Consider the following 27,862-nt stretch of genomic DNA (forward strand, 5'->3'; position numbering starts at 1 on the left):
AAAGGGATCCGAGAGGCCCGGTCACTGGGTCAGAAGCGCCCAGCAGAGACCCCGAGCCTCGACCTCCCCGCCGGTGTGCGGGCGAGGCCGCCCCCGCGCCCCCCGCCGCCCCGCCGGGACCCGGCCCCCCGCGAGCACGTGGCCACGCGCGCGCCCGCCGGGGACGTGGGCGGCGCTCTAGCCCCCGCGGCGCAGGTGCCGGAGTCTCGCTGGTGTGACGTACTTCCGGGGCGGCGGGGGAGGCAGGCAAGATGGCGGCTCCCATGGAAGTGGCCGTGTGTACGGACTCGGCGGCCCAGCTGTGGAGCTGCATCGTGTGGGAGCTGCATTCGGGCGCCAACTTGCTCACGTACCGCGGCGGCCAGGCCGGACCCCGCGGTCTGGCGCTGCTCAATGGCGAGTACCTGCTGGCGGCGCAGCTGGGCAAGAACTACATCAGCGCCTGGGAGCTGCAGCGGAAGGTGCGGGGCGCGCGCCCGGGCCCCGGCTTCGCTGGAGAGTGCGCGGGGTGCCCGAGAGCGGGGTCGGGGGAAGGGTCGGGGGGCCCGCGGGGTCCCTGAACCGGGGCGGGGGGGGGGTCTCGGTTAGGGTGCGCTGCGCATGCCCGGGTCTGGGGTTGGGGGGGGTTGGAGAAGAGGGAGGCTCGCTCCGAGTTGGGCGGGATCGTTGCGCCGGGCCGAGGGTGGGCCCCTGGGGAGAGTGGGGAGCGTCTGTGGGGCAGCCCTCCGTGATGGGCTGGGGAAGTGGGTGGGGCTTGGGGCGCGAAGTTTAACTAAAAGAACTTTCAGGGTTTTCGCTCTCGAAGGCCCCCTGTCAGTAAAGAAAGCTTTCTGATCTCATAGTCTTACAATAAACTTTCTTTTGTTTGCGGCTCATCGAAGGAGAAGAGGGAAAAAAGGATTTTCAGTTGGGGTTCCATGGGTCCGTTGGTTTGGAACGTGAACGTCAGAGGTTTAGGAGAGTCATGCATTTATTTCCCCCACGAGATAACTGCCTTTCATTCTAAGGGCCCATGGTCTCCTTTTAAAAACAGTCAAAGTGCAGCCACTGAAGCTTCCTGCCGCCCAGTTCTGGCGGCTGAAGGTTCTCGGGACAAGCTCTGTGCTCTGGCTTTGCCTGGTGGGGTCCACTCATACTCATCAAGTTTTTCCGTTAGAGAAGTTAGAAAATTGAGGGTCCATGGGACGTCTGGGTGGCTCAGTCAGTTGAGTGTGCGACTCCGGCTCAGATCACGATCTCACAGTTCGTGGGTTCGAGCCCCGCGTCGGGCTCTGTGCTGACAGCTCGGAGCCTGGAGCTGCTTCGGATTCTGTATCTCCCTCTCTCTCTGACCCTCTCCTGCTCTTGCTGTGTGCGTGTCTCTCTCTCAGAAATAAATAAAACATAAAAAAGAAAAGAAAACCGAGGGTCCAGATCACAGACCAGATGTTACGAAAGGCAGGGTTGTGGCACTGGCGGCCTGGCCAGTGGGCTCTCCAGCTGCTTCCTGGACCCTCTGCCTCATGCGCCCCCACCCTCGCCCCTGGAGTGAGCAGCATTCTGCTCTTATCGGGCAATCTCCAGGCCTCCCCTTCCACTCTGCAAAGCCTGGGCTGGAGCAGACCTCTGCTTGATGAGCCTCGATTAGTTCAGACACCCCCGTGCCTGCTCCCAGCTTTCCCGGACTTCCCGCCACTGCCCCCCAGCCCCCGAGCTCCACATGAACTTCTGTCTCTCCAGGACCAGCTCCAGCAGAAGATCATGTGCCCCGGGCCTGTCACCTGTCTGACCACATCGCCCAATGGCCTTTATGTCCTGGCGGGGATTGCAGAGAGCATATACCTGTGGGAGGTGAGAGGAGGTGTAAAACCCGGGTAGCGGGGTTTGGTCTGCGGCGGTGGGTTAATTAGACCGTGTTGTCCCACGAGTTGCTTATGTTTGGGTGGGGGGGACCCACTTCACCACCTGCACAGACAGTGCAGGGTTTGGGGCCAGAAGATGGACGCATAATCACGCTCTGCCTTTCTTGACCTCGCCCACACCTGTAAAACGGCCTTTGTACTTCGCACAGAGGTCTGAGGGCCACAGAGATGGGAGGGGGCTTAGTTATTTCACCCTTGGGGCTTTTAAATCCTAGTGCGTGATTGTAAAACTAGGCAGCAGTTGCTCTGGTGCAGGGAGGGAAACTGAGGCGGGGGTGGTCCTCCAGGGTTGCCCATCATGGTAGAAATCCTCGCTCTGGTCCAGGGAACGTGGGCAGAAATCCGTGTCCCCTCTCCCGATGAGTGACGTCTTGGGTCTTGGCCGGTGGGCGCTGTGGTCCGGCCCTGCTCCCTCATCCTCCTGGAGAATTCTGACCTGTGTGAGCCGTGGACACAAGGGGGCGCTCCACACGGCCTACCCAAGGCAGCATCTCTGGCTGAGGACCGGACTCCAGTGTCCGCCTTTAGCCCTTCCATCTGTGTGGATCCGGGGGCGGGGGTGTGTGCATGTGTCTCCAGCTTCTCCTTGTGTAAGGGCACCGCTCATTGGATTTGGGGCCACCCTCCGGTGTGACCTCCTCTGAAGCGGTTAGACTCGGAAAAACCCTGTGTTCAAGTGAGGCCTCCGGTCCCAGGAATCAGAACGTGAATGTAGGTGTTGGGAACACAGAGCCGTGGCCGCCCAGCCCAGCCCACCTTCCCAGGCTCACCTGTCGCTGCCACCGGGGGCCTCCCCCTTGCCCCCAGCCCCACCCACTGGCCCATCCCCCTGCAGTGGCATCTGAAGACGTGACTTCCCGCTCCTGGGTCGGGCCTGGCTGGTCCTGGAGGGAGGGGCCCACGCTCTAACCAGCCTTCTCTGTGGCCTGGTCACTCTCCTCCACGCAGACAGCACATGCCCTCCCTGGACACTGGCTACATGCTTCCCTCGCCCAGCACTGGTCAGCCGATTCCCAGGGCTCAGAGATCAGGGTGCCTGTGGACAAGGGGGTAGGAGCTTAGACAAGAGCATCATCCACTTGGGGGTGTCCCTGGAGCACAGCTGGGAAGAGGCGTGGCCTCCCTACCACCACCTCCCTACACCAGGCCTCAGTGTATCTCCCAGACACTCTGGCCGTGAACCACTGACCTGAGTTCTGGGGCAGGCAGTGTGAGCAGGCTCTCCCCGGGCGCTCCCATGTGACCTGGCAGCCGGGGGCGGGGGGAAGCAGCGCCCCGTTTCCCACCTTGACGTGTGCACCCTCCCCAGGTCTCCACAGGGAACCTTCTGGTCATCCTGAACCGCCACTATCAGGATGTGTCGTGCCTGCAGTTCACAGGGGACAGCAGCCACTTCCTCTCGGGGGGCAAGGACTGCCTGGTGCTGGCGTGGAGCCTGTGCAGGTAGAGCCGCACCCTCCCGGGTTGGGTCTGGCCACAGCGCACGTGGGAAGAGCCGTGCCAGGGTCCCAGGGTGGGAAGGGGCTGAGAGCCAGGAGGGGCATCAGGACGTGCCCCCCGCCCCCCCGCTGAGGCCGCTTCCTGCACACAGCGTGCTGCAGGTGGACCCCTCCCGGACCCCAGCCCCCCGGCATGTCTGGTCTCGTCACACCCTCCCCATCACAGACCTGCACTGTGGCTTTGGGGGGCCCCTGGCCCGGGTGGCCACGTCTTCGCTGGACCAGACGGTGAAGGTAGGGACCACCCCGCACATACACCCCGAGTGGATCTGTGAGTCCTGTCCTGGCAGCTGACAGGTTCTTGGCCAGCGCGAGGCAGCGACTCGCCTCCTTTTCCCAGGCTGGCAGCTCCGGACACCTCTAATCCCCCGAAGCCTCCCGCCTCAAGGACGGCCAGAGGGTGGACGGTCCAGGCCTGTGTCGGCTTGGAAATTCCCACTTGGCTGTCTGCGCCTGGCGGCTCCCTGGCTCTTGGGGCTTTGCCAGTGGGGGGCGGGGCCGGCAGTGGCTACCGCAGGTGCGGGGAGGGGTCGTGGGCGCAGGAGGCCAGGTCTGCCCCGGGGAAGGCTGGGTCTCTCCGCCCCGGGGCTGCAGAGCAGCCCGAGCACCTGTGCCACCTGCACCCCCAGCTGTGGGAGGTCTCGTCGGGCGAGCTCCTGCTCTCCGTGCTGTTTGACGTGGGCGTCATGGCCGTGACTATGGACCTGGCCGAGCACCACCTGTTCTGTGGCGGGAGCGACGGTGCCATCTTCCAGGTCGACCTTTGCACCTGGGTGAGTGGCAGTGGACGGGGGGGGGGGGGGGGCTCAGTGGCCCGTGGGACCCCAGGCTTCCGCCTCCCTGCTGCCTGGAGCCCCCAGGGCTGAGGCCTGGCTCCGGGCCCTCTCGGCCTCCCCAGCCCGGGCACAGAGAGACGACCTTCCAGCCGGAGCAGGACGGCGGGAAGGCGTTCCGAGGGCACAGGTACGAGCCGGGCGGGCGCGCGCGGGGCCCTCCTCGGGTGACCCCCGACTCCCGGCTGGGGGTCATCTGTGCCGCCCCCTGCGGGGCTCGTCCGCCCTCAGGAACCAGGTGACTTGCCTGTCCGTGTCTACCGACGGCAGCGTGCTGCTGTCCGGCTCCCACGATGAGACCGTGCGCCTGTGGGACGTCCAGAGCAAGCAGTGCATCAGGACGGTGACCCTCAAAGGTGAGGCGTCCTGGGCCTGGGGGCACGCGGCGGCCAGCTCCTCCGGGGGCTCGTGAAGGTGCGCGGCCTCACCGGCTTGTCCGCACCACGGTTTTCTCAGTGAGTTTGCCGCCACCAGGCCCGGTGCTGCGAGTAGAGGCCCGGGGGGGGCGGGGGTGGTGCCCCTGGACAGCTGGGGGGTAAGGAGCGTAGGGGGAGCCGTGGGGGCGGCCTGCACGGCACAGGGTGGGTCCTGACCGTGCCCCGCCCCGGCCCTCCCCCCCAGGCCCGGTGACCAACGCCTCCATCATGCTGGCGCCCGTCAGTATGCTGAGCTCAGACTTCCGGCCGGGCCTGCCCCTGCCCCACTTCAACAAGCACCTGCTGGGCGCCGAGCACGGGGACGAGCCGCACCGCGGGGGCCTCATGCTGCGCCTGGGGCTCCACCAGCAGGTCTGTGCCCCCGACACACGGGTGCACCCCTCACGGGTGTCCCTGCCCCCCACAGGTGCCCCTGCCCCGGGTCTCCAGCAGCAGGTCTGTCCCCCCGACACACAGGTGCACCCGCCCCAGGCCTCTGGAAGACCCTCCTCCGCCCAGTGCAGCTCTTCACCTTCTGTCGGGTTCAGGGTCGTGACCTGACTTGGGCACTGGTGGGCTCGGTGACGGCTTCTCTGACCTTGCGGCTGAGCCCAGCCAGGCGTCCAGCCAGTGAGCTCAGGAAACCCCGGGTTCTCAGAGCAGACGGGTTCAGGAGCAGAGCTCTGCCTGGAAGTTTGTGTGTCCAGCTGCTTCCCCACGGGGCGGGGGGCAGGGGGGACATTCCGGGGATCGCACCCGCCTGTCTTCTGCAGGTCCTCGCCTCGCGCACTCCGGCCGTGCTCTGTCCCCTGTTCCTGTGCCATCGGAAGTGCGCCAGGCCCTGGGGGTGTCTCAGCCCTCCTGCTGAGAGCTGGTGTCTGGCTCTGCTGAGCGCCCGTCTGCCGGCGAGGGCAGCGTGCCCAGACGCTGTCCGGCGGGAGACACACAGCCTCCCCACTGCAGGGGCAGCGGTCCAGCCGCCTCCCTGTGCCTGGGGCTGGAGGCCTTGGCTGACCAGCCGGCCTGTCTTCTGGGGTCTCCTTGACCTTGGTCTCTGCACCTGTCTCAAGGCCCAGCTCTCTGCCCATGGCGTGGCCTTGAGTGTCCCTGCCCTGGGCCGTGTCGGGAGCACACGGCATCTGTCCAGGCTTGGGGTTGGAGCCTGTGGCCTCAACAGACGTCGTGTCCCCAGCCAGGCGTCTGGCAGCCCTTTCTGCACACCTCAGCGTCCCCTCGGTCAGCAGCGTCAGGAAGGCACCTCCCTGGCAGGGCCCCGCCCGCGCTAACTGGGTGCTGCCGCGGCCCCGTCTGTGTTGCAGGGTTCGGAGCCGAGCCACCTGGAGCGAGCCGACCAGCTGCACTCGGTGATGAGCGCCACGATGGAGAAGGTGGGCCTGGGGACGGCCAGGGGGGCGGGGGCTGTGGGGGGCGGGGCGTGGGGGCAGGGCTGGTTGGGGGGCCCCCCCTGCAGGCCGGGGGGGGGGCCGGGGCGTGGGGGGCCCTGGGACCTGCAAACCACCCTCCTCTTCCCCAGAGCGTCCTGGGCGGCCAGGACCAGCTGCGGAGCCGCGTGGCCGCGCTGGAGGACGAGGTCCGGAACCTGCGGAAGGTCAACCGCGATCTGTTCGACTTTTCCACGCGAATCATCACGCGGCCGGCCAAGTGAGCCCCCTGCCTGCTGAGCAGCCTGTGGACGTTTTACGCCCCCGCCCCCCAGGAGCCTTGTTTTCCACGTGCCCCCGCGGCCTTTGGCGCTGCTCTGTTTCTAACAAAAGGACTAAAGCGTCTCCTCTGCCCCCGTCCGTGCTGGGCGGATCCCAGGTCTCGCCAGGCCGCAGGGCCCCCAGCAAGACCTGCCTCAGTGGAGGCCCCTGAGTCCAGTTTTTAAAACTCAGTGTCAAGAACTGACAGTTTTTTTCAGAGGCTGGTCGGCTGCCGCAGGGCTTTCGCTCGACTGTGAGGGTGAGGCCACGCTGGGGGGAGGGGTGGCTCCTGAGGTGCAGGCAGAGGTTCAGAGAGAGCGCAGTGTGGTGCCACTGATCCAGTCCCTTTGATGGGCTCCCAGGGGTCGCCCCAGCCTGGCTCCGGGGGTGGCCGGTCCTGGGCCAGGGTCCTCCAGAGGGATGTGCACCCCCACGGCCAGATGAGAACCTTTCTTGTTGGCCTGAAGGGCCTGCGGGAGGCCAGTTGTCTCTCTCCTGCCCTGGGGATGTGGCCAGTGGTCAGCCAGCACCTGGAGCCCAGCCCAGACAACGGCCCCACAGCCATGCACAGAACCTTCCAGAAAAGTGCCTGCCCCTGACAGCTCAGCTTAATGACCCAGAAGCCATGTGACTGAGCAAGTGCTGGAATATGGAGCCAGGCCAGGGGTCCCAGCTGGGGTCCCGCTCCTGGGCCCAGGGACAGCCCCCCCCCCCTGCCCCGAGCTCCGGGCTCTGTTTTCCCATCTGTAGGCTGGGCACAGGCAGGCCTCACCTGTGGGTCTCCAGAAAGCCTGGAAGATCTGCTCAGGCTGAGGCTCCGGGGCCCAGACGTGAGTGAGGGGCCGTCTGTGTCTGCGGCTGCCTGCACGTCTCCTCGAGTAAATGTTTTGGAAGCAGGTGTGTTGCTCGGCTGGTTCTGGGCGCCCGGCCAAATGTTTCGACCTTCCTCAGGAGGCCGCCCTTCCTGGGTCGGGGTTCTCCGCTGGGGGCGCTGCTCCCCTGCCCTGCCTCCCAGGGATTCGCAGGGTCAGACCCTCAGATGCTGGCCTGGCCTTTCCGCCTCCCGTCTCTCTTCCCGCCCTCTGGGGAGGGGAGGGGCGGGGCAGCCAGCCATCCCAGTTCCCGCAGGGCTGAGGGGAGGAGGTTGGGGGGCGGCAGGGAGCGCTGGCCCGCCCGGTGCGTGGACATGCAATGGCCTCCGGGCCCGCTCTGGACCCACTGCCGTGTCCAGTGGCTGCCTGGAACATCGTCTGTGGTCCCTCCGTGGGGCCTCCGGGGAGGAAGCCACCCTGCTGGCGGGGGGGGGGAGGGGGGCGGCACTGACTGCTTCACCTGGTTGCTGCAGCCTCCAGTAAGCTGCACTTGGGCCCCAGACTCAGTTTCCACATCTGAAAATGGGACACAGCCCTTATGAGTCCGCGGGGAGGCCTCAGTTTGTACGCAGCAAAGCATCGGGTCCGGACCGAGGTGCGCGCGCACATTCTGTGGGAGCACAGGTGACCCCCAGTCGCGTGCAGCCGCTGCAGAGGCGGGGAGGCCAGTGGCCCCCGGTGCCCGTGGGTGCTGGGCACACGCTGGCTTGCTCCAGGGCTAAGCCGCGGGTGCCCGGGTGGTGGGGGCGCGAGGCGGGCGGCTGCGTCGTGTGCTCTAGCGATTCCATGCTTGGGTTCTCACGAGAAACGCAAGTCGGGGCTCAAAGAGGTACTTGCACACCCGTGTTCATGGCAGCACGATTCATAGTCCCCAAACGCCCCCAAGTGTCCCTCTCTGAAGGGAGGACAGTGTGTGTCCATCCACGTGCCGGAATGCGATCCAGCCGCAGGAAGGAAGGGTGTCCTGCCACTGTGTGGACGGACCCAGAGGACACCGTGCGCAGTGACAGAAGCCAGACACAGAAGGACGCGTCCTGCGTGACCCCACTCCCAGGGCGTCCCCAGAGGAGTCCCGTCCACAGAGACAGAAGACTGTGGGAGCCAGGGGTGGGGCAGGGAGTGGGGAGTCCGTGCTTCGTGGGGACAGGGTCTGGGGGGATGGAAGGGTCTGGAGACGGACAGTGCGGGGAGGGGGTCAGGACAGCGTGAGTGCACCTGACGCCACTGAGCTGTGCGCTTGGAGATGGTTACGATGAGGGGCGCCAGGCTGGCTCGGTCAATTAGGCATCGACTTGGTTTTGGCTGAGGTCATGATCTCGCAGCTCCTGGGATGGAGCCCTGTGTCAGGCGCCGCGCCCTGGAGCCCGCTTGAGAGTCTCCCTCTCTCCACCCTCCTGCGGTCTCAAAAAAGAAAGGAAAGAAATGGTTAAAGTGTTAAATTTTATGCATTTTACCACAATTAGGAAAACCCCTGTGTGCTCACTTGTTGAGTCTGCACAGCAGCTGGGAGATGGAGACTGTTACCCCCTTGTTAGTGTGGGGAAACTGAGGCGCGGCGCTCCGGGAGGCTGTCCCGGGTCACGCAGGTGGGAAGTGGCACGGCTGGACTCCCACAGTCTGGGCCCTTCGTCCCGGCCCCGACGGTGGGGGTGGTGCAGAAAAGGCAGACGTGTACAGAAATCCGCAGTTTCAGAGGGCCCGGCCCGTGAGTGCGAGCGCTGGGGGGGCCAGGGCGACCTTGTCTGTTGGTGTGAGCATCTGCGGAGAGGACGGGTCCCCCCTGAGGACCGCACCGCAGCGGGGAGAGCCATGGCGGTCCCTGGTGCCCGGGGCAGGGCCAGCACAGGCGTGGGCTCCCTGGTGCCAGGGGCTCCTGGCAGCCTGGTGGGGACCCTCCCTGTCCTCAGCTGCCTGGCCCGGTGGCTGGACATGGTGGCCTTGTTGGCCGGGACCCGGGCACATGGCTCTGGACACTCATCTCCAAATTGGATCCACTCCGTTGGCTGGCATTTGGCATTTTTATTTGGCTGATGGGGTTTCGTTCCTGCCTCGCTAACACTGGCTCCAGAAGGAGATGCCTTTGTGTGTGAAAAATTAACCGAGATTCAGTCATTAGCACTGGAATGTTCTGTGCCCCGAAGGGTGTTGGAACACTCCCCCCCCTCCCCCCGGGGAGCACGGGCTGAGAGAATCCCGTGCAGGGTCCTGGTGGGTTCAGCCCGTGTTTACGGAGTACCTGCCGCTCGCCAGGGCCACGGGAAAAACCTGGGTCAGAACGCGGGAGAAGGCTCGGACGATGGTAGATGGCAGGGAGCTACGGAAGCTTCTGGAGCAGTGGAGGGTGACGTAACCGTGTCCTTATCTGAGCTTGAGCATCGATTATGGAGTGCCTACTGTGTGCAGCCGTTGGAGACAGCGTAAACAAGCCCGACCCCCCCACCGGTGAGTGGGGAAGACGCCAGTAAATGAGCAGACAAACCAACCACAATTTGAGGGCCCGGGGTGACGGGGGGGGGGGGGGGGCAGCAGGAAATGGTTTTCAGAGCGGGGGCATTTGGTTCTGGGTGGTGAAGGGTGAGGAGTTGTTCTCTGCACCGTTACCTACCTGCCCACGGCTGGAAGGCAGGGTCCCTGTCCGACAGGGTCTGCCTCAGTCTCCCCAGGGTGCACGCAGCGTTGGAGCACACGCAGGGGGGTTGGTGTAGGTAGACCTGGAGGTGAGCGGTACTGCTGTGTGACCCCCCCGGGCCTCAGTTTCCCTGACATCAATGGGCAATGTTCCCAGCCGGGCATGGGCGATCCTGGGGACGGGACTGGGGACAGATTTTGACACAAAGCCCCTTCCTGGCGTTAAGCCTTGGTTTCCTCGTCTGTAGAATGGGGAGTAACTCCCCTGGCACGCAGCTGAGAAGGGCAGTGGGTAGGTCCCATCCCCATGCGGTGTGGGCATCTGAGCCTGTTTCCCGCCCAGGGGAGTGGGTCCCGTTCTTCCCTAGTGGGTTCCTGACGTTGGCGAGCCCGACGGGGCGGGGGCGCGTGCCGGTGCCCCGGGGCGGAGCGTGCGGGGAGGGACGCGCCTGCCCCTCGGGGCGGGGGGGGGGCCGATCCCGCCTCCTGCGCGGCGGCTCCGGCGGCTCCGCCCCCGCGGCGCGGCCGGCAACTTTGGGATGGAGTTTGTGCGGACGCTGTGGCTCGGCCTGGCGCTGGGCCCGGGGCTCGGGCCGGGGCCGGGGCCCGCCGCGGGCCACCCGCAGCCGTGCGGCGTCCTGGAGCGCGGGGGGCGCTCGGGGCGCCTGGGCGTCCTCCTGCCCCGCGCGCCCGCCGCCCGCGCCCGCGTCCGCGCCGCCCTGGCCCGCGCCGCCCTGGCGCCCCGGCTGCCGCACAACCTGAGCCTGGAGCTGGTGGCCGCCGCGCCCTCCGCCCGCGACCCCGCCTCGCTGGCCCGAGGGCTGTGCCAGGCGCTGGCGGCGCCGGGCGCCGGGGTCCTGCTCGCCTTCCCGGAGGCGCGGCCCGAGCTGCTGCAGCTGCACTTCCTGGCGGCCGCCACCGAGACCCCCGTGCTCAGCCTGCTGCGGCGGGAGGCGCGCGCGCCCCTCGGAGACCCGGTACGCGCTGACGCTCGCGGGGCGCGGGGGCCGGGGGGCCGCCCCGGAGTCGCCCGGGCGCGGGGACCCGGACTTCTGGGCCGCTGGTGCAGGAGTCCCCGGGGCTCGCGGGACCTGGACCCCTGACCCCGGGTGCCCCCAGGGCGCGGGAACCCAGAACCGGCGCCCGACCCGGCGCGATGCTTCTGGACCCAGGATGGCCAAACCCGTACGAGGCCCCGTCGGGGGTGGGGAGGCGGCAGGGCCCCCAACTCCTGCGCAGGCCCCCCTTCCTGGGCCTTGGTGATGGAGTCTCCCCGCCGTGGCTGCTGTTCTTGCGGCCCCAGGACCCCTCCGCGGTCCGAGGGCGCCGCCCAGCCCCGCAGACCAGGGACCCGGGCTGTCACCCCCTCTCCGGGTGTGCAGTTCCAGGCGAGGTCTGCTGGCTGAGGGTCTTCCCAACCTCTGCAGACGGGCCTCGCTGTCACTCAAGCCCCTCCGCCCCCTCCCCCCGCCCCCAGTATCTGGAGTTTATTCTCTCTTGATTCCACCTCTGGGCCTGGATTTGGGCCTGAAGTAGAAAGTGGGATATGGATAAGAGGTGACTGAGGGCTCTGAGGACCCCGAGGTGCCTCTGGGACCCACCCGTCTCCAAGTCAGCCAGGAGGGGCCCACCCTAGAGACGTGGGGACTGGTAGGGGCCTGCGCCTTCCAAACGCAGCTTGAAGCCCCCTCCGGGCTGTCCTTCCCTTCAGTGAGGGGAGCCCCTGACTGTAGAGGAATCCTGGGGTCCCATTAACCCGGAGGTCCCTGTCCCGAGGCCGGCCCCCTGCCCGGACCTTGTGGGAAAAAGGTGGGACCCAAAGCCAGGCCTGTGGCGCCCTCTGCTGCTGCCTCCAGGAACCGAGCCCCAGCTACTGTGACTCTGTCTTTGGGGAGGACTCAGCAGCCCCCAGCCCTGGGCATCCTCTCCCCACCTGTGCCACACCCTGCTCATCTTAGCTAGCTGGCTCCCTCTCTCTCGTCCGTCCCAGGCTACGAGCAAATCCTGGAGAACTTTCTGGGTGCCGCTGGGCATAGAGAGCCCCCTCGGCCCCTGGCTTGCCAGGGAAGTCTCAGTACAGGAGGGGTGACGGAGCTGGGTTTTGACGGATGTGTAGGAGTTGGGTGGCATAGAGGGAGAGAGATATTCCAGCCAGGAAATGCAAAAAGCCTCAAAGTGGGAGGCGACCAGGGTGGCCGGAGCCGAGAAAGTAGGCCCTGAGGGTCAGCCAAGGAGGCTGGGCTGTGTGCTGATGGCAGTGGGGAGACAAAGAGGGGTCAGCGCAGGGGTGGGCTGGAGGAGGCAGGCAGGCCACCCGGCTTGGAAGATGACATCTGTTTATTGAGCCCCTGCCGAGGGGGCTGGGAAGGCTCCGCGGGTCCCAGGCGGCCCGCCCCAACTGCGGCCACCCCCTTGCAGAGCCCGTTCCACCTGCAGCTGGACTGGGCCTGTCCCCTGGAGACGCTGCTCCACGTGCTGGCATCCGTGCTGCGGGCGCACGGCTGGGAGGACGTCGGCCTGGTGCTCTGCCGCGTGCGGGACCCCGCGGGGCTGGCGGCCCTCTGGACAGCCCGGGCCGGCCGAGCCCCAAAGCTGGTGCTGGACCTGAGCCGGCCGCGCGCGGGTGACGCGGGGCTGCGGGCACGCCTGGCGCCGCTGGGGGCCCCGACGGGGGGCTCGGCCCCAGTGCCAGTAGCCGCGCTCCTGGGCTGCGAGGCGGCCCGCGCCCGCCAGGTGCTGCAGGCCGCGCCCCCCGGGCCCCGCTGGCTGCTGGGCACGCCACTGTCCCCCGAGGTTCTGCCCACGGACGGCCTGCCCCTCGGGCTGCTGGCACTGGGCGAGGTGGCTCGGCCCCCGCTGGAGGCCGCCATCCATGACGCCGTGGAGCTCGCGGCTCGAGCCCTGGGTAGCGCGGCGCGTGCGGCCCCCGAGCTCGCCCTCCTCCCCGCCGCGGCCGGCTGCCAGGACCCGCGGCCAGCCGGGTCTCTGTCCTCAGGCCGCTTGTTGGCACGGTGAGTGAGGGGTGTCTGGGCCCACAGCCAGTCCCGTCTGTGAGTTGGGGAAGGCACCATTATTGTACACTTGCTGTATACCAGGCATCGTATCCTCACAAGAAATCGGGTTTTGACCCAAAGGTGGAAGCAGAGAAGGGGACTCGGGTGAGGGGCTCGGGCGCTCTGGGAGAAGCCTGCAGGGCAGGGGAAGGGCCGGGTGGGGCTGGCAGGACTGAGCTCCCGCCTGATCCCAGGGGAGCCCTGCAGTGAACAGCGCCCTGGACTCAGGCGGCCTCCCCGGGCGTTAGAACTGGGAAGTTGTTGGCTTCGGGCCTGAGGCACTGTCACCGCCGCCGTGACACGCATGGCAGCTAGCAGGGGCCCCAGCGTGTGCTCTGAGAGGTGGGGGTTCCCCCCCCCCGCTGACGGTGCCCCCCCGCCTGATGGAGCCGCCCCCAGCCTGATGGTGCCCCCCCACCCGACGGTGCCCCCCCGCCCAACGGTGCCCCCCCGACGGTGGCCCCCCAGCCTGACGGTGCCCCCCCGCCTGACGGTGCCCCTCCGACGGTGCCCCCCTGCCTGACGGTGCCCCCCTGCCCGACGGTGCCCCCCCCGCCTGACGGTGCACCCCCCCGCCTGACGGAGCCCCCCCGCCCGACGGTGTCCCCCCTCACCTGACGCCCCCCCCCAGGTTCCTGGCCAACACGTCCTTCCGGGGCCGCACGGGGCCGGTGTGGGTGACCAGCTCCTCCCAGGTGCACGTCGCCCGGCACTTCCGAGTGTGGAGCCTGCGCCAGGACCCGCTGGGCGCCCCGGCCTGGGCCACGGTGGGCCGCTGGCGGGCCGGGCGGCTGGAGCCGGAGCCGGGCGCCACGGCCGCACAGCCCCCGCCGCCACCGGGAGCCAGGGCCCGGCCCAAGCTGCGCGTGGTGACGCTGGTGGAGCACCCGTTCGTGTTCGCCCGCGAGCCGGACGAGGACGGGCAGTGCCCCGCGGGCCAGCTGTGCCTGGCCCCCGGCACCAACGGCTCGGCGGCGCTGGACGCGCTGTTCGCCGCCCTGGCCAACGGCTCGGCGCCGCGGGCGCTGCGCAGGTGCTGCTACGGCTACTGCATCGACCTGCTGGAGCGCCTGGCGGAGGACGCGCCCTTCGACTTCGAGCTGTACATCGTGGGCGACGGCAAGTACGGCGCCCTGCGGGACGGCCGCTGGACCGGGCTGGTGGGCGACCTGCTGGCTGGCAGGGCCCACATGGCCGTCACCAGCTTCAGCATCAACTCGGCCCGCTCCCAGGTGCTGGACTTCAGCAGCCCCTTCTTCTCCACCAGCCTGGGCATCATGGTGCGGGCCCGGGACACGGCCTCGCCCATCGGCGCCTTCACGTGGCCGCTGCACTGGTCCATGTGGCTGGGCGTCTTCGCCGCGCTGCACGTCACCGCCCTCTTCCTCACGCTGTACGAGTGGCGCAGCCCCTACGGCCTCACGCCCCGCGGCCGGAACCGGGCCACCGTCTTCTCCTACTCCTCGGCGCTCAACCTCTGCTACGCCATCCTCTTCGGACGCACGGTCTCCAGCAAGACGCCCAAGTGCCCCACGGGCCGGCTCCTCATGAACCTGTGGGCCATCTTCTGCCTGCTCGTGCTGTCCAGCTACACGGCCAACCTGGCCGCCGTCATGGTCGGGGACAAGACCTTCGAGGAGCTGTCAGGGATCCACGACCCCAAGGTGGGCGGCCGTGGGGCCAGGAGGGCAGAGCGGGGGGGGGGGGGGGGGGGGGGGGGGGGGGCGTCTCCCGGAGCTCACCCAGCCCCCGTCCCAGGACCCGGCCCCATGCGGCCACCCGCTCCTGAGAACATTTATTGAGCGCTTGGCGTGTGCCAGGCACTGGGGAGCCGGCCGGGACCAAACAGGCAAACATCTCCATACCCCAGGGGGAGGTGTCAGGGGACAGGGTGTGAGATGGTATAAAGCATCAGGGAGAAAATTGAGGCAGAGCGGGGACACATGGAGTACTGCGAGGGACACTTTCTCAAATGGGCGTGAGGGACCCTCTGGGAGAGGGTGACATTCGAGAGACTTTTATGTAGATGCGAGGGAGGCATGTTGGAAGAGCAGGCAGAGCAGGTGCAAAGGCCCTGGGGCAGGTCCCGCAGGGCGCCTGAAGCAGTCCCTTCTGAGACAGACCTTCCCCCGGAGCCCTGGGGGCTTGTGGGCAGAGCAGAGGTGCGCCCCAGTTCTCTACATGGTTCTCTTTTTTAATGAACAATTTTAACTCTTCCTGCGTAGGGAGCAGTGAGCCCCGGGGAGGATCCCGGGGTTCAGCTCCAAAATCCACTCCTAGCCACCCGGCTGTCATTTCACCAGAAGTTTTCTGGAAGCCTCCGCACACTGAGCAGGATCCCCTTTGGTCAGTTGTCTTTCCTCCGCCCCGTGGCTTGTCTGAATCTGGTCCTAAACACACAGACACTGCAGGCACATTTCCTCTCCACTTATTTCTTTTCCAAAAACGTGTCTGCCCCAGAAACTGTTCGTCCCGCCGCGGCTCCCGCGGTTTGGACCCGGCGTCTGTCCTCAGGGCTCCCGCAGCCTCGTGTCTTTGTAAACTGGTATCACAGCCTCGCTCGGCGCCATCCGATGTGCTAGCCGTTCGCAGTGGCTACTTTAAGAACTAAACTAATTAACTCTAAGTTAACACCCATTTGAGCAGCGCAGGTACAGAGGGCCGCCTCCTCAGAAGGTTCCACTGAGGCTCCATAGAAAAAGGCGGGGTTTGCGGAGTGGCCGCCAGGAGGCAGGGGTCAGGGTGACCCCTCCCTCGGCCACTAGGAGTGTGCAGAGTGCGGGCGGCTACGGGGCCAGGAGGGGTGGCGGGGGTCCCTGGCCAGCAGGGAGGGCGAGCAGGCGGCCGGGCTGCTCCGGGTGGTTTTGAAGGCGGAGCCACAGGATCTGCAGCCCGACGTGGCCTGGAGACCAGAGGTCGGGGAGACACGCGGGAGCACAGGGCCCCCTGCGGAGGACAGTGAAGGGCCCTGACCCCGGGGGCCCCCAGGGCAGCCGCGCGGGAGGCGCTGGGAAGAGGAGGAGGAGGAGGAGGAGGAGGAGGAGGTCTGGGGCTCAGGGCCGGGTCTGCGCGGAGGCACTAAGAGCGGCTGTCACCCGGCGGGCCCGCCCCCAGGGCCCGGGGGCCGTGCGGCGGGACGTCACGACTCGGGAGCTCCTGGCACCGAGTGGGTGGGGCGGGGGCGTCGGAGGCGCTGGGCGCCCGGCAGCCCCAGCAGGGGGGGCGGCGCGGGGCGACGGCGGCCGGGCCTGACGAGCTGCGCCCGCAGCTGCACCGCCCGCCGCAGGGCTTCCGCGTGGGCACCGTGTGGGAGAGCAGCGCCGAGGCCTACATCAAGAAGAGCTTCCCGGACATGTACGCGCACGTGCGGCGCCACAGCGCGCCCACCACGCCCCACGGCGTCTCCATGCTCACGTGAGGCCGCGGGGCCGGGGCCGAGCCTGCGGGGCGGGGCCTGCGGGCGGGGCCGAGCCTGCGGGGCGGGGCCTGGGTGGAGCCGAGCCTGTGGGCGGGGTCTGTGGGCGGGGCCGAGCCTGGGTGGAGCCGAGCCTGTGGGCGGGGCCGAGCCGGCGGGGCGGGGCCTGGCGGGGAGAAGCGGAGCGCCGAGGCGGGAGCGACGGGGAGGGCCATGGGGGGGCGGGGCGGGCCCCCTCACTGCCCGACGCCTGCAGGAGCGACCCCCCCAAGCTCAACGCCTTCATCATGGACAAATCGCTCCTAGACTACGAGGTCTCCATCGACGCCGACTGCAAACTACTGACCGTGGGCAAGCCTTTCGCCATGGAGGGTGAGGGGCCTCGGGGGCCGGGGGCCCTGGGGACGCCTCCTCGGGCTGCGTCCAGCCTGGCCCCAACCCCGCCCCTGGCCTCCCCCAGGCTACGGCATCGGACTCCCTCAGAACTCGCCGCTCACCTCCAACCTGTCGGAGTTCATCAGCCGCTACAAGTCCTCCGGATTCATCGACCTGCTGCACGACAAGTGGTACAAGATGGTGCCTTGTGGGAAGCGCGTCTTCGCCGTTACAGAGGTGCGACGGGGCCGGGGGCACGGGGGGCCGGGCGGGGGGCCCGCTCCGGTGTGTGCGCTATTATCGCACCGCAGCGTCGTCTCCACGAGCGTGGAGGCCTCGCCAGGGCGCCCCTTCCGCCCCCCGTGTCCCTCCGCAGACGCTGCAGGTGGGCATCTTCCACTTCTCGGGACTCTTCGTGCTGCTGTGCCTGGGGCTCGGCAGCGCCCTGCTCAGCTCCCTGGGGGAGCACGTCTTCTACCACCTGGTGCTTCCGCGCATGCGAAGGGGCCACAGGCTGCAGTACTGGCTGCACACGAGCCAGGTGAGGGGCGGGCGCGGCGGGCGGGGGGCACGGGCGGCCTCCCGTGACCCGGACAAAGCGCCTGTCTGGGCTCGTAGAGAATCCACCGTGCGCTCAACACAGAGCCTCCAGAAGGACAGGAGGAGCCAGAGCCAAGGTAAGGGGCCCCGAGGGCCAGCCCCCGCCCCCCGGCTTCGACACCCAGCCTCAAGCTGCCCACTTCTCGCCTCGACCCTCCCCGGAAGGCCAGGGTAGCCCCGCACCGACGGGGACCCTGACCCCACGGGCAGAGCGCGTGGGAAGGGGTGAGGATGGGCGCAGCCGCTTCCCCCCCACGTCCCCAGGGCTCCCGAGGAGCGGCGGCAGGACACGCCCACGGCCTGCGCAGGTGCGGGGGCCTGGACGCAGGTGCGCCGGGCCGTGGCGAGGGAGCGACGCGTGCGCTTCCTCCTGGAGCCCAGCGTGGCGGCCGCGGCGCCGGACTCGGAGGCCGGGCCCCCGGAAGGCCCCGTCTGGCTGCGCTCCAATGGCCGCCTGCCGGCTGCGCCGCCCTCGGGCGCCCCGGACCCCGGCGAGCTGGAGCAGCTGGAGCAGCGCATCCGGAGGGCGCGGGAGCGGCTGCGCCAGGCCCTGGCGCGCCGCGCGGAGCTCCTGGCCTGGCTGGGGGACGGCCCCGGGGATCGGCTCCAAGCCTGCGCCGAGGCACCTGAAGCACCTGAGGTCCCCGGCTGACTCGTCCCAGGGAACGCAGCCTCCCGGCCGCATTCAGGCGGCTCCACCCCACGGCCTGCAGATGCCACCCCAGCCCCCGTCAGAAGGAAGCACGGAGGTCCCTCCCTGCCCACACGCGCGTGCGCGCACACACACACACACACACACACGCTGTCAACAGTTTATTCTATATACAAACACAATTTTGTGCACTGCAATTAAATAGGATGGAATGAGCGCCTTTGAGCATTCCTCACCGAGTGACTGAGTTTGGCCACCAGCCCTGTCCCACTCCCACCCAAGCAAGGCTGGAACCCCGTGCCCGGCCACTGCCTGCCTTCCACGTTGGCGCCTGTATCCACATCCCCAAGCCCCAGGCGCCAGCTCTGCCCTCCTGGGACCCCAGCCCTGGTTCGCACACCCGGGATCAGGGGCCGTGGAAAAGGCACTGAGCATGATGGAGCACCAGCCGATCGGGCCGGGACAGCGAGGGTGGCCCCCATTGGCATTCACCTTAACAGAGACTTGCCCAGCTCTGCTACTGAGGGACAGCTCACTCTAGTCGTGTCACTAGCCCCTTCCAGAACCTTCCACAGAGCCCCACCCCACTCTCATCGGCCTGCCTCCACCTACCGACTGAGGGGGCCCCCCGCTAACATAGCAGGGCAGGCCTCCTTCAGGCCCCACCCTGGGGAAGAGGAGGCTACCTCTGGGCACACCTGATGGACCCTGACACCACCCGAGGCAGGCTGGGCAGTCCCAAGGGCCACCGGGACATCCTCCCAGGGCCCAAGGGCTCCCGCCAGGTCATGCCCAGTGGGCCTGCATGGCCAGGGACGGGGCGGTCAGCTGCCCAAGGCTCAGGAGCCGACCTCTGGGGGCGGGTCCACTGGGGGTGTGGGTGCAGGGCTGGGCTCACTCACCCCAACGGCTGGGGGCGCTGGGTCACGAGCCAGGGAATTGCTGGAGGGGGCACTGTCCTGTGGGACTCGGGGGAGCCCCCCGCCAGGGCTCAGCGGGCCAGTGGACCGCCGCTCCAGGAGGGAGGCACTCAAGCCAGACAAGAAGGAGGCGTCTGTGATCATGGCGGCCGTCTCTGCCATCCAGCCCAGGTCACCACTGGCCGCTGCCGCCACTGAGGCCGCCGCGGCCACCAGGGAGCTCGGGGCCTCAGGCACTGGCCCGGGGCCCCCACTAGCACCTGGCAAACCAGGGCTCAGGGAAGGGGCCTGGCCAGCAGGGTCAGGGGTAGAGGCCGGGGCCCCTCCATTGTTGTTCAGGTCGTCCGGAAGGGCTGTGGGGGCGGCGGGGCCCAGGGGCGGAGTCTGGAGCAGCAGCTCCTGGATTCGGATCTGCTGCAGGATGGCGGGCAGCTCGTAGTGGTGGAAGAAGTAGATCATGGAATGCTGCAGGGGTGGAGAGCGGGCTGAGTCCAGGCGGCGCCCCCAGGGCAGCAGAGCCCTGGAGTGAGGGGCGCGGGGAGCAGGGCGGAGGCCTCACCTGGATGAAGAGCCAGGACGTGACCAGGGCCAGGCTGCTGTACTGGCCGTTGAAGCGGTAGTGGTAGGCGTAGAATGCGAAGTGGTACAGGTAGAAGAACCTGGAGGGAAGGGAGTGAGGCGCTGCCCGCTGCCCCCCCCTCCCGGAGCCCCCCGGACCCTCTGTGCTCACCGCAGCCAGTGTCTCTTGCTGGTGTTGGTGTGGCAGCAAATAGCATCATACTGGTCAGCCAGCCAAACGATGAGGATGATGTAGAAGGCTGTGGTGGTGTCGTTGAAGAACTCGGACATGATGGCCTCCATCCCTGCGGGGAGGCCTGGCAGCTGGGATGGGCTGGGCGGGCAGGGGGCCCGGGCAAGTGGAGGAGGGCAGGTGCAAGTGGGGAGCCTGGGCCAGTGGAGGGGGGGGGTGCAGGCGGGGCCAGGAGGGCCGAGTCCTCACCTACGAGGGCCAGGATGACAGTAAGCAGGGGCGCGGCGGGGAAGGCGATGGCCATGTTCATCTCCAGCATCTGCAGCAGGTCCACTGCGGGCAGAGAGCGGCGGGCGGGCAGACCGGGTGAGGTGCCCAGTGGCAGGGTGGGGTGGGCAGGGGGCCACGGGGGCCTGGGGCTGAGCCCACCCCTCCCGCACGGCTGGCCCAGCAGGGAGACTCACCAATGAAGACAAAGATCTGGTGGTGGGAGTATCGGAGCAGCATGGAGACGCTGAGGGTCTGCAAGCGAGGCCGCGAGATGCCTCAGGGGGGCCGCCCCCATGCCCCCCACCCCGCTCGCCCCCCCCCCCCGCCCGCCGGCCCCCATGGGACTCACGAAGATGACCATGATGACGAAGGCAGCCAGGTAGGACGTGCGAGCCATCCACATGCTCACGAAACGGTAGTGCTCACCGGACACCACGTTCCGCAGGAAGCCTGCTTGGAGGCAGGGGGAGGCAGGGGGAGGCCGGGGGAGGCCGTGAGCACCTGCGCAGCCACCGCCCGCGCCCAGCCCCCACCCGGCGCCGGAGCCCGCGAACCCTTGTTCTCCTCGTTCTCGGCCAGGCCTTTGACGCTGGACATGAGGATGTCGTCGTAGCCCAGGAACTCGGCCAACAGCAGGCGGCTGAAGCGGTCCCCGAAGCACTGGTCTCGCGAGGGGTCTGGGGAGCGGGGGGAGACACAGGACGGGTGCGGTCTGGCCAGGGCCCCTACCCGGGCAGCACCGTGACCCTCCCGCTCCCGGATGCCGTGGAGGGAGGCAGCTTCCTGCAGCCGGAGGGAGGAGACGGCCCCAGCACTGTCCCAGAGCCCCTGTGCCTCGCCCCAGGGACACTCACCCAGGGTGACCACCATGACGGGGATGCTGAGGCGCTGTCGCGTGGCCTGGGACAGCCGCAGGAAGCCGTACTCCAGCGAGTACTCCACGACATACTCGTCCTGCGGCCATGCTGCGGCGACAAGCCTGGTGAGCCTCGGGGCCCTGCCTCTGGGGGGGAGGGGGAGCGAGGGGGAGGGGCAGGGCCCACCCGAGGCTCAGGGGGAGGGGTCATCAGGCAGAACTGCTCGCAGCACACATGCCCCATGGGGCCTTCAGGGCGCCCGGAGGAGTCCCACGTGCTGCCGACAGAGGGGGACACTGCAGCTCAGAGGGGCCGCGCTCCGGGCAGGGGTGTGGCCCCAGATGGTGACCCACCGTTCCGCAGCCCCGAGCACACCTCAGCAGCCCAAGCAACATGTACTTCTTTTAAGATTTTATTTTTAATCCTCTCTACACCCAGTGTGGGGCTTGAACTCACAACCCTGAGATCAAGAGTTGTACGTCCCCTGGACCGAGCTGGCTGGGTGTCCTGGGCACCTACCTTTCGAGGGTGTCTCCGGGAAGGGGAACTCCTGGCTGTCATTCAGGGCCTCCGTACCGCCCGGTGGCTTCAACACCTTGGGCTCAATGTCCAACTCGAACTGTGGGATGCCAGGACAGGGCGTCAGCGGCCCGGCCCAGGGGCCCCTCTCCCCTGCGGACTGACAGGAAGCGGACTCCACCCCCGGCTGCGGTGACCGCCAGCCTGTGCCCAAGGACCCCAACACAAAGCCCCCCCGAGCGGCCGTCTCCAGGTGAGGGTGTACCCTGCAGCTGCGGACGGGCAGGATAGGCAGGGAGGGGGCTGCCGGGCAAGGCGGGCACCGCTGCCCCGCCTGCACCGCCCCTCACATGTGGGGCTCTGGCCGCTAGCTGCCCGAGCGCGTCCCTCCCTCCCAGCTTGGGCCCCACACCCCCACCTGACCCCTGCGGGCGCCCCGGGCCCCTGCACGTCTCCAGTGACTGGGCGCTCGCCACCCCACAGACGGCCAGGGCCCGCCGCGGGCTCTAGGCCCACCCTTTCCGGGGGCTCCTTCTCTGCTGTGCCTGCCCTCGGTGCCCCCAGAACCGGGCCAATCCTTTCCACGTAAAGGCCGGGGCAGGGCCCGGGGCCCCCAGCGCAGCCCCCCCCGCAGCTCACCTTGACGGAGGCGTTCCCGAACACCCCCACAGCCAGCTCCTCCTCCTCCTCCTCCGGCTCCAGGCTACCCGGCTCCGCCGCCAGGCCCGCGAAGCTGCCGCGGCGGCCGCCGTCACAGAACTGCAGGAAGACGGGCGCGCGGCTCGAGTTGTGCTGCACCTCCACGCGCAGGACGCCCTCCCGGGGCCACCTGTCCCGCACGTGCTCCAGGCAGTTGATGGGCGAGCGGGAGAAGACGATGTGGATGTAGGCCAGGACGAAGAGCACGAACAGGGCCTGCGGGCGGGCAGCGGTCAGTGCGGGGCCCCGGGGGCAGGGACGCCCCCTCCGGGTCCTAGAGGACCCTCCCCTGGGGACAGGGCCCACAGCGACTCCGCCGCCCTGGCCTGAGGCGCCCTCCGCAACCCTCCTGGGAGGGCAGGGCCAGCCTGCGGTGCCTGAGGCAGCTTCCCCGTCCGTCTGTGAAATGGGGCCGGCCTGGCTCTTCCCCAGGGCGCTCTTGCCCCTGGAGGACGCCGGGCAGCGTCGGGACATCTAAGGCTGTCACGACCAGGGCGCTGCCGGCATGGACGGGAGGGGTAAGGACGCTGCGCCGCCCCCGCAGCGCCCAGGACGGCCCCCACCGGAGAACGGCCCACCCCCCAACACTCCACCAGCGGCACCTTTCGCCTGGCTCGAAGGAGCATCACGAGGGCCACGGCCCTCCCTGTCTGACAGTCACGTGTGTCACGGGGCCTCTGGCCAAGCATCCACCCCCGGACTGGGCGCTGGGTCTGGGGCTGCACCCCCACGCACCCCCACTGCCCCAGCCCCTGGGGAAAGGCTCCAGCTGGCCTGATGGGACACCCGTCGCTGTTCTGGGAAAAGTGGGCGTCTGGGAGCCGGCGAACCCGGGCGCTGCTCCGCCAAAGATGAGGGCGTGTGCTCAGATGGGACAGCGCAGCCTTCACCACGCCCACCGCCCAGGGCCACAGGCCACCAGGACCCTGTCCCTCCCACGTCCTGCCAGTGCCAGTGTGGGCCACCTGACCTCCCCGCGGGGCCGGCCCTGTGGACGTGCAGTGGAGCTCGCACTCCCGTCCCAGCCCCCAACCTGAGGGGCACTCAGCGCCGGGGACAGGAGGAGCTCGGTGTCACCGGACGCTGGGAGCTGCCCAGACTCCAGGTGTCCAGGACCCACCCAGTACCCCCTCCCCAGCGTCGTGTTTGGAGACTGCCAAGCTGGACAAAGGAGGTTTGGGGCCCAAAGCAGAGGCAGGGTGACCCGGAGAGCTGTCCTCTGTGCTAAGGTCATGACCCCATTTTCCAGGCCCACGTGTCGGGCACACTGTCCGCCGTGGGCCAGGAGAGGTGGAGGGAATGCAGCGGAAGGAGAGGCTAGCTTTCAAGGAAAAGGGACAGTCCTGCCAAGGGGGGGCATGTGAATTGAGGGGGGCGATCCCACTGAGTGCCCCCCAAGTCCCCAGTGTGACCCTAGTGCCCCTTCTAGTACTCCTCAAGGGGGTCTCCCCAGCATCACCTCCCTCCCGACCTGAGGCCCCAAGTCTGTTGCCCTAACGGGGCGGCAGGCCCCTGGAGGCCGGGCCAGGAATCCCCTCCTCTGCCTGCTGAGGCCTGCCCTGATCTGGGCCTCATTCTCCCCACCAGGAACACGGCACACGCGGCTTCGGCGCCTCCAAAGACCCAGCACAGCCAGCCCTGCCCGGGCACCCGCAGCCCGTCTCTGCCACTCCACGTGACCCCGTGCAGCCACCCCTGGCCACAATGCCCTCGCACATGCTTCTCTGGCTGTGTCCCAAGGCCTGCATGTGCCTGATGCCACACAGACCGTGCCCAGCCACCGCTGCCCCCCACGCCCGGGCCTGTCCTCCCTCCTGCTCTGCCCTCTCACTGCTGGGGCCCAGGACGGGGCAGGAGGCGAGGCGGCACAGAGGTGTCCCGACGCTCCCTGTCACAGCAAGGGGCCTGGGGACGCTCCACACACTATCGCATGTGACAATGACCCCGAGGGTCAGCTCCATTCTTCAGAGCACCGAATGCCAGTGCCCCTCACCCTGCACGGTCAGGCTGCCTAGGGTTCAGAGACAAGCTGGGGCACCTAGTGCCCAGCGCTTCCGGGACCTGGAGGTCCTGGTCTGGCCTCGATCCCAGGAAAAGCAGCAGAGGTGGAGGCCAAGGCAGCCAGACTGCGGGCCCGGCCACTGCCTCTCGCCCCCCAGAGGCTGGCCCAGTGGGGAACCGAGCGGGCTGGGCTGCTTGGTGGCCGGGCAACTCGGGAAGAGGCAGCCCTGAGGAAGTGACAGGGACCTGGAGCTCTGCAGCCGGCCTGCCGGAAGCTGGACAGGCAGGAAGCAAACACTCGGAGCTTTCTGGAACTTGCAGCAGCCTCACAGACAAGCAGATGAGGGGGGTTGGGCAGATTCGTGAGGTCCAGGGGGGGCCTCCAGGCTCTAGCCCACAGATCACTCGGCTGGTGGCACGACCCCAGCCGGGAGGCCCCCGGGACACCTGACCGCCTGCACCAGGGACACGTGTTGGCCAGGCTGACCTGCTCCCAAGTCAGGCAGCAGCGGGACAGAACTGGGGCGCACAGGACTTGCTCCTGGAGGCTGAGCGCCAACCGACCACGTAGGGCAGACACTGCCTCCCCACCACAGGGAAATCGCGTGCGCGCATGCTCAGAAGCCCAGTAAAGGCGCCCCGATTCAGGAATCCTCCGCAGGGGCTGTGGGAGGGAAGAGCGGGAAGGCCAGCGCCACGTGGCTCTAGGCAGTCTCCCGCAGACAAGGGATTGGGGAGCTCTGAGGGGGACTCCCCGAGACACTGGCAGGCCAGAACCAGCACCCGGGTCTGTTGGCTGGCTATGACGCCACTCCTCCCACCAAACCCCAAGGAGCTCCTGACCCACCTGGCCTGGCCTGCACCCCAAGACCCTCGAATGCCAGCACCAGCACCCTCTCTGCAGACGAGGAACCCAAAACTCACTTGGGGGTGCTAGCCTCCCCGGCCCCAGTGTGGCAGCATGCTGATGGGAAACGAAATGGCCGTCTGCCCAACCGGGAGCCCCACTCTGCTCAGGAACCCGGAACCTTCTCTGAAGGGCTGCAGCTGTCACTGGAGTGAGAGCCCGTCTTAGAAGGACCTAGGCCAGCAACAGTCCCCGCTGAGCTGTGCTCACTGCTGAAACCTCTGTGCCACCGGCGGGAAGATGGGAAGGGGGTTCACACATGGCCCCTAAACAGGGGGGTTAGGTTTGACACTAACCCCTGCGAGGTGTCCTCACTACATTCCCCAGAGAGGCTGTGAGGGAGATGGAAATGGAAGTGGCTTCCAGTGTGGGAAGATGGGCATGGGGTGTGTCCTGTCCTAGAAAGAGGGGCGGACAGGGAGGCCCAAGACTGGGGTTTGGTCAGGGCCAGGCCAGGGCTGGGGTGCAGCCTGGACAGGGGTGCCAGTGAGTTTGCCGAGTCCGGATCAGGAGTCGGGAACAGGGACTGCTAATGGGGTGAGACTCCGACTTCCCCAGATATTAGTCTCACGGGCACGCGGGCTGGGATCCCGAGATTCAGGGGTCCGGAGGAGAGGGGTTCGCCGCCCCGCTGGGGTCGCGGTCAGAGGTGGCAGAGCTGGGTGGAGGGTTGGGCCGCTAGGGTCAAGGGTCAGGAGTCGGGGCCTCGGTCACCTTGAGCAGCACGAAGAACTCGAAGAGACGGCGGAAGGCGGGCGGGAAGAGCCGCGAGTAGGTGACAGCCATCTTGAAGAAGAGCGCGTGGAAAAGCCGGTCGCGCACGTTGATGAGAGGATTGGGGTTGAGGTTGGGGGTGCGAGGCCCGCGCGCAGGGACCGGACCGCCGCCGCCATTGGGCCCGGGCCCCGGGGCCCCGGGCGCCGCGTGCTCCGACATGCCGCCCAGCGTCGCGCCCTAACGGCCCGCGGGTCCCCGAGGGCGCCACCCGGCCGCCATCGGCCGCCCTCACCGCGGCCGCGCTGCTCACCGACGCTCGGCCGCTGCCGCCGCCGCCGCCATCTTCCGCCTCCGCGGCCTGCTGACGCCAGCGAGAAGCCGCGCCGGCAAGAGCGGCTTCCCTGCGCTCGCGGGGAACGCTGGGATGCCGGCGGCCTGTCCACTGCCGCCCCGCCCTCCCTCCTGGCCGCCGGGCCCGGAGCCCCAGGGGCGGGGTTGCGATAGGCCCAGGTGTTTTGCATATTATCCCCCACAAGCCTCCGCGGCTGCAAAGCAGAATTTGGGCGTTTAAGTTCGTCAAAATCTGAGAGGTTTAGCGTGATTATAGGCACTCAAAGCAGGCACGATGATAGAAGATGTTAATTTGCAGGACTCTAGGAAAATCCTGTTCGATGCAGGTCTCTCAAGTCCACCTAAGTGTAAAATGTTTCAGTTTTTGTCCTTTAAATAGCTGTGCCCGGCACCTCCGTGCCGTGCTCGCTTCGGCAGCACATATACTAAAATTGGAACGATACAGAGAAGATTAGCATGGCCCCTGCGCAAGGATGACACGCAAATTCGTGAAGCGTTCCATATTTTGGTGCGGAGGTGAGCGACCCTGCGGACGCGGCCGGGGGACCCGGCTTAGGGTGAGCTGCGCTCCGCTCGCCGGTACTTCCCGCCCCGGACGGCTGCGGCCCTTCTGGGAACTGGGCCGCTCGGGCAGAGCGCGCCCAGGGGTGCCCCGGCGGTGCCCGGGAGACGGGCGGACAGATGGCGCCGAGCTCCGCCGTGGCCGGGAGGCTGGGATCCTTTGCCTCCTGTTTCGCAGAGGGCTTGGGGTACGGCTCAATAAGTGCACACCCTCGGCATTATTGGATCACCCCCAAATCATCTGTCACTTGCAGAGAGAGGGAAAAAGTTCTTTCCCAACGGAGAGGGGGGCAGGCGTCCCTTTGCCCTGGAGATGCCCCGCAGAGGTGCAAGCCCGCTGGGCTCCTGAGCAAGTGAAATGTAGCAAATTGTCTTTATTGCTGTAACTTACATTGAAATGGTCCCATGCGGCTGCCGCACAGTCTAGAGCTTACTGCCGTGTTCTAGAAACTCAGGGCCCACCAAAGCAAGTGAAACGTTACCGAGCATCCACACTGTATGGCCCGCTGCTGGACAGCCGCCGGCGTCCCTGGAAAGCCACTGTCGTGAAAACAAAACACACAAAACACCCCCAAAACGGCCGGGGAGAGTTCGAGGTCTAAACCCAAGGAGGTAAAAGGACCAAACACCACACCCGCGCTTCTGGGGACAGCCGGGAGGTTAGACGACGGGCTGGCCCTCCCGGGCGCCGTGGGCCAGCCGGCGGCCTGGGGCCGGAGGCTGGGCTGGGCGGGTTGGCACTTAAATGGGGGCGCAGGGAGGAGGCTCCCGAGGAGCTGACCCTCGAGTGGACGGAGGGCAGTGAACGAGGTGACCAGGGCACCAGCAAGGGCACGGCGAGGGCCAGGCCCTGAGGCAGGACTGGCGCACAGGGAGAAGGCGTGCCTGGTGGTGGGTGCAGTCCTGGGGGACATCTTGGCTGAGGGTGCAGCAGGCGCCACGGAGGGGTTTGAGCAAGGGAGGCTCCTGACCTGAGTTAACAGCTTCTCCTGTTCCCTCCTTCCAGACGCTGTTGTTACAGTTACTATTTTGTGAAAGTACGTTCTGTCCGCGTCCACCTGGCGGGACCAGCACAAGCAACAGGGCTGAGATCATGGTTTCCAGAGAGCAGGTGCCCGAAGCCCCCACACAGGGACCCAACTTGGGGTCCTGCCCTGACCCCCCTGCGGTCCCACCCAGAGAGCTCAGACGCTGAGGGGACGGGGTCGCCAAGGCTGGGGGGAAAGAGCCCGGGGCCCCTGCAGCACCTGCAGCCTCTGTGCCCGGCCCCCGAGACCCCAGGGCCCAGCCCCCAGCCCGGGCCTGAGGGAGCCCCTGAAGCCCCAGGTCCTCGAGCTGTGGCCCTCTTTCCCACAAGCGTCA

At 67.6% G+C, this 27,862-nt stretch overlaps 3 protein-coding genes and 1 non-coding gene across 4 annotated transcripts; 3 read left to right on the plus strand and 1 right to left on the minus strand.

Annotated features, from left to right (window-relative positions):
* The first annotated feature begins 251 nt into the window (after positions 1 to 251).
* On the plus strand, positions 252 to 7,249 carry WDR18 (WD repeat domain 18). The gene is made up of 10 exons (XM_039248193.1): positions 252 to 461; positions 1,720 to 1,830; positions 3,211 to 3,344; positions 3,493 to 3,634; positions 4,030 to 4,173; positions 4,299 to 4,363; positions 4,465 to 4,589; positions 4,855 to 5,021; positions 5,969 to 6,037; positions 6,184 to 7,249. Exons 1-10 carry the CDS (start codon positions 252 to 254, stop codon positions 6,313 to 6,315), a joined length of 1,299 nt encoding a protein of 432 aa, XP_039104124.1. The 3' UTR covers positions 6,316 to 7,249.
* Positions 7,250 to 11,008: 3,759 nt separating this feature from the next.
* Positions 11,009 to 18,152, plus strand: GRIN3B (glutamate ionotropic receptor NMDA type subunit 3B). Its single transcript, XM_039247972.1, is given in 10 exon segments — positions 11,009 to 11,226; positions 12,111 to 12,863; positions 13,537 to 14,569; positions 16,174 to 16,319; positions 16,577 to 16,692; positions 16,781 to 16,932; positions 17,072 to 17,236; positions 17,314 to 17,372; positions 17,560 to 17,944; positions 17,946 to 18,152. Coding segments are annotated over 10 exon segments (3,234 nt in total).
* TMEM259 (transmembrane protein 259) lies at positions 18,094 to 25,961 on the minus strand. Its single transcript, XM_039248186.1, has 11 exons — positions 25,586 to 25,961; positions 21,904 to 22,179; positions 21,265 to 21,364; positions 20,743 to 20,853; positions 20,443 to 20,565; positions 20,238 to 20,338; positions 20,083 to 20,140; positions 19,868 to 19,951; positions 19,598 to 19,730; positions 19,427 to 19,526; positions 18,094 to 19,332 (listed from the first exon to the last, which is right to left on the minus strand). Exons 1-11 carry the CDS (start codon positions 25,805 to 25,807, stop codon positions 18,787 to 18,789), a joined length of 1,854 nt encoding a protein of 617 aa, XP_039104117.1. The 5' UTR covers positions 25,808 to 25,961; the 3' UTR covers positions 18,094 to 18,786.
* A 379-nt stretch (positions 25,962 to 26,340) lies between these two features.
* Positions 26,341 to 26,447, plus strand: LOC120242421. Its single transcript, XR_005531068.1, has one exon. It is a non-coding gene; the product is annotated as a U6 spliceosomal RNA (small nuclear RNA).
* Positions 26,448 to 27,862: the final 1,415 nt, after the last annotated feature.

Source organism: Hyaena hyaena, unplaced genomic scaffold (genome assembly GCF_003009895.1).
Source record: "Hyaena hyaena isolate Hyena2069 unplaced genomic scaffold, ASM300989v1 scaffold_302, whole genome shotgun sequence".
NCBI classification, from domain to species: domain Eukaryota; kingdom Metazoa; phylum Chordata; class Mammalia; order Carnivora; family Hyaenidae; genus Hyaena; species Hyaena hyaena.